The sequence below is a fragment of the Protomyctophum parallelum genome (assembly GCF_964188405.1).
Source record: "Protomyctophum parallelum genome assembly, chromosome: 20".
Taxonomy (NCBI): domain Eukaryota; kingdom Metazoa; phylum Chordata; class Actinopteri; order Myctophiformes; family Myctophidae; genus Protomyctophum; species Protomyctophum parallelum.
The window spans coordinates 44,250,681-44,255,678 of NC_139718.1; the positions used below are offsets into that span (position 1 = coordinate 44,250,681).

At 46.1% G+C, this 4,998-nt stretch overlaps 1 protein-coding gene across 1 annotated transcript; it reads right to left on the bottom strand.

Annotated features, from left to right (window-relative positions):
* Positions 1 to 1,630: 1,630 nt before the first annotated feature.
* LOC310877805 (cholesterol 25-hydroxylase-like protein 2) lies at positions 1,631 to 4,707 on the bottom strand (the record flags this gene model as incomplete). Its single annotated transcript, XM_083791754.1, is given in 5 exon segments — positions 1,631 to 1,765; positions 1,767 to 1,912; positions 2,593 to 2,754; positions 3,323 to 3,570; positions 4,391 to 4,707. Coding segments are annotated over 5 exon segments (1,008 nt in total).
* Between the last annotated feature and the right edge of the window lie 291 nt (positions 4,708 to 4,998).

Genomic DNA, 4,998 nt, shown 5'->3' on the forward strand with positions numbered 1-4,998 from the left:
AACTCGCCAATCAGCTAACGTGTGCACTGTGCAGCAAGGAATGGCATGTAGACTTAAATATGTTACTGTAAGCTGGAAATCATAACAGCACCAGGAATGTAAATGGATGTGAGGATGAAAGATAATATTATATAGGCTATATGCTTAGTGGATAGTTGTCTACTAAAGGCTGCTGGTGTTTGACCATGATACTGACATGACACTGACATGATGTCAGTATCATGGTCAGTGTCATGTCAGTATCATGGTGAGTATCATGACAGTATCATGTCAGTATCATGTCAGTGTCATGTCAGTATCATGGTCAGTATAATGTCAGTATCATGTCAGTGTCATGGTCAGCATCATGTCAGTATCATGGTCAGTATCATGGTGAGTATCATGTCAGTGTCATGTCAGTGTCATGTCAGTATCATGGTCAGTATCATGTCAGTGTCATGGTCAGTGTCATGGTCAGTATCATGGTCAGTATCATGGTCAGTTTAATGTAAATATGTCAGTATCATGGTCAGTGTCATGGTCAGTATATAGTCAGTATCATGTCAGTGACATGGTCAGTATATAGTCAGTATCATGTCAGTGTCATGGTCAGTATCATGGTCAGTATCATGTCAATATCATGGTCAGTGTCATATATTACATCAATCAATTATTATTATTATTATTATTATTATTAATCAATAAACCAAAAAGGCAATAAACATCACTGAAAAAAGCTGCTTATACTTTCAAATCTAAACCAAAAAGTTGTGAAAGTGATCTGTCGGAATGGTGGGACTTTTTCTGCCGCGGGTCCCTGTCGGAATGGTGGGACTTTTTTCTGTCGGAATGGTGGGATGTTTACAAATATGGAGCATACCACCATTTCGACAATTATAAGTCAATGTCGGAGTGGCAGCATGTCGGAATGGAGAGTGAACACCACCCAATAGGGGTACCTACCGTACCGTGTCTCTCTGTTTGCACTTGATCTCATCTACAATACAATGACACTTTGTCACACCTTATGTCTAGCGATGGAGCTCGAAACGTGAACAACCCGATAACAAGCTTATCGAGTACCCGGTATCAATAAGCTTTGGGCTTATCGAGTACCCGGTATCAATAAGCTTTGGGCTTATCGAGTACCCGGTATCGATAAGCTTTGGGCTAATCGAGTACTCGGTATCGATAAGCTTTGGCCTTATCGAGTACCCGGTATCAATAAGCTTATCGAGTACCCGGTATCAATAAGCTTTGGGCTAATCGAGTACCCGGTATCAATAAGCTTTGGGATTATCAAGCCTGTTATGGAGCATAGCGGTCCATGGCGTCATGTTTGAACAATCAAGACAAGAGGCGATCAAGAAATAAATCTAATTATCCACGCTGGCACAAACATGTCAGTCTAAAAGTGTATTGATACCTGCTAACCAGCGCTGTCCAGGTAAACAAAAATATGCTTTTAGTAAGTGATGGTAGACACATTAACCAGTTTCTTCAATATTAGTTTCCAAAAGTTAAACGTTCTGCATTTGAAAGATACTGGTTGTGTTCAGAATGTGTTGTCGTCTTCACAGTTGGTTGCCAGCCGGTGGAAAAGAGGTCAGAGTCATTTAGATATTCTGGTTCTAAGAGAGCTTCAGCTGAACTATTTCACTGTGTCCTCTTTCTCCTCTGACGTGGTCAGCCTTTCCACGTGCACTTTGGTCGCGAGCGGGTGGGGCCGGCGGGGTGCCGGTGTCGATGGGTGGGCCGTCGGCGGTGAGGGGCGGGCCGTCGGTGCCCGCCAGCCAATCCCAGTGGCAGAAGAAGGGGGCGTAGTTGGAGGCGGGCCTCTGGTGGTGGGCGTCATGCTTGGGCGCTCCCGCCCACAGGCCCAGCGGGACCAACCGGTGCATCGACCACGGGAAGTCGTAGCCGCAGTGGTCCTCTGGACAGGAGATGAGAGAAGATGTTTATTGATGTATTGATTAGTGGTCCTCTGGACAGGAGATGAGAGAAGATGTTTATTGATGTATTGATTAGTGGTCCTCTGGACAGGAGATGAGAGAAGATGTTTATTGATGTATTGATTAGTGGTCCTCTGGACAGGAGATCAGAGAAGATGTTTATTGATGTATTGATTAGTGGTCCTCTGGACAGGAGATAAGAGAAGATGTTTATTGATGTATTGATTAGTGGTCCTCTGGACAGGAGATCAGAGAAGATGTTTATTGATGTATTGATTAGTGGTCCTCTGGACAGGAGATAAAATATGTTTATTGATGTATTGATTAGTGGTCCTCTGGACAGGAGATAAGAGAAGATGTTTATTGATGTATTGATTAGTGGTCCTTTGTCCAGGAAACCAGAGAAGACATTGATTTATTGATCAGTGGTTCTCTGAACAGGAGATAAGAGACATTGATTTATTGCTTTCATTCTGTCACATGGAAGTGGTTTTCAACCATTTGCCTGTCAAGGCCCATTATTTGTTTATTGGGCAATTGAGCTACAAACCACCATACAAGGAGAGCTTGTACAGTGCAGTGCAGTGCAGTGCAGTGCAGTGCAGTGCAGTACTACTCACTCCAGACGGGTCTGATTTTCCTTTAGTTTTTTTGTTTTTACCTGTGGACACGTAGACGTTGAAGACCATGAAGCCCCATGTGGTCAGACAGTGGCACTGCAGCAGGATGGGGTTGGCCGTGGCCCAGAAACCAGAGCTGACCAGTTCCCACCCTGAGACGTACTGGGTGACCAGAGAGAAGGGCCTGGAGAACTGGTGGTGCACTGAAACAATGGGATTAGTATTAGGTCATTACACACTGGCGAATTGGCGACACGTGTGTGTGTGTGTGTGTGCGTGTGCGTGAGTGTGGACATGGCACATGGGTGTGCTAACAGCAGCGAGCAACGGGTTCCGCCAAACTTTGGTCTGTATGTAGGAAGGAGAGGTTGCACAGCTCGTAGTCACGGAATCACGATACAAAAAACTTCTATTATAGACCAACGTTTCGGCACCTGAGTGCCTTCTCTTCAGGGTATGAAAGAAAGGATACCAATTCTGACATAACGCAGGAGAAGAGGAGTGGAGGAGGAGAGGAGACGAGAGGAGAGGAGAGGAGGAGAGGACATGGAGTGGAGGGGTGGCGAATATAATCGCACAATACGCGTCGCATTTATATCTGTACAGACGCGACTAAATTCGCCGGGCAAATATTTCGCATTTTTCGGATCGCTTATTCGCATCGCGTCGCTAATTCGCCAGTGTGTAATGACCTTTAGTATTAGAATATAATAGAATAGACTTTATTTGCAAATGGCACCACCCTACGCGGTGGGGCGAGGTGAGGCGTACCTGAGTGGAAGGTCCGGTACAGCCACCCTACGCGGTGGTGCAGGAGGTGCCAGAGGTAGTACTGGAAGTCGAACAGCAGCAGGCAGCCCAGGACCCCCGCCAGCAGAGCCCCCAGGGTGGGGGCCGCGGGGGGCAGGGGGGCCGCGGGCCGCCACGCCCACTGGGCCACGGCCGCGGGGAAGATGTAGATCAGGTGGTGGTAGAGTGTCAGGCGCAGCGTGGTCCACAGCTCATCCCGCGGGATTGGCCTGTAACACGGACGGGGGATCAATTAACCAATCAGTGGGTTTGGCCTGTAACACGGACGGGGGATCAATTAACCAATCAGTGGGTTTGGCCTGTAACACGGACGGGGGGGGTCAATTAACCAATCAGTAGGGTTGGCCTGTAACACAGACGGGGGATCAATTAACCAATCAGTGGGATGGGCCTGTATACGGGGTCAACAACCAATCAGTGTTGACCGTGTACGGCATCAACAGATGTAGTGTGTTTGGTAAAACAGTCTTCTCTGTTAGAACCTCCCATCCCTGGAAAATGTGGCGCAAATCATTGAATATATATTCTTTCAGAGCGAACGTACAACATATTTCCAGAGGTGGGTGGTCGTCGGCAAATTACACATATATTTTTGGGGTTCCTTGACATGAAAATGTTTAAGAACCACATGAGGTTTTTCAAGAAAACTGTCAGGATGTACTTTGTATCTCCTGACGCGGGGCCAGATTACCCCGAACACCCAGGGTTATTTAATCCATTAAATCAGAGGTTATTTAATCCATTCAATCAGAGGATATCTAATCCATTAAATCAGAGGTTATCTAATCCATTAAATCAGAGGTTATTTAATCCATTAAATCAGAGGTTATTTAATCCATTCAATCAGAGGTTATCTAATCCATTAAATCAGAGGTTATTTAATCCATTCAATCAGAGGTTATTTAATCCATTCAATCAGAGGTTATTTAATCCATGAAATCGGAGCGCCCAGCGATTTATAGCAGCAGAGCACTTTTAGCGATTGATAGGGCGGGGAACTCCGTGCTTTCCGCTCAGGGTGTTAATTACCTGTCAGGGTGTAGCTTGTATCTCCGTACGAGGGGCCAGGATGGAGCCAGGAGGTCCAGGGTGGTGTAGACAGTCACCAGGAGAACGTAGGTGGAGACGGACAGAGCTACGGGGAACAGCGGGCTCCTCAGCGCCTCCTGGTGGTTCAGACGGAGGTAGTCCCAGCTGGGCTGGAGCACCGATGACGACGACCCAACGCGACAACCCCCACCCAATGACCCCCCCCACCACCGGGAGGAGACGTTGTTGGCACCATGGGGACCGTGACCCCCCCACCACCAGGAGGAGAACGCCAACACCATGTCGTCCGGGATCATCCTTGATTGTTAACAGCTGGAGTCATTCCTGAATGGCTTCCCGTTCAGAACGTAAACAACATGAAAGACGAAGGTTAGAAACAAAGACGAAGGTTAGAAAACAAAACAAAGACGAAGGTTAGAAAACAAAGTTGAAAAAAGTGCAAAAAGTGCAAAACAAAAAAAGGAAAAAAATAATAATTTAAAGGTGAAAAAAGTGGAGAAAAGAAAAATAAAGTAGACAAAAAAGTGGAAAAAATAAATAGAAAAGTGTACGTTGGAGGAAAAAAAAGGTAAAAATAAATCTGTTTA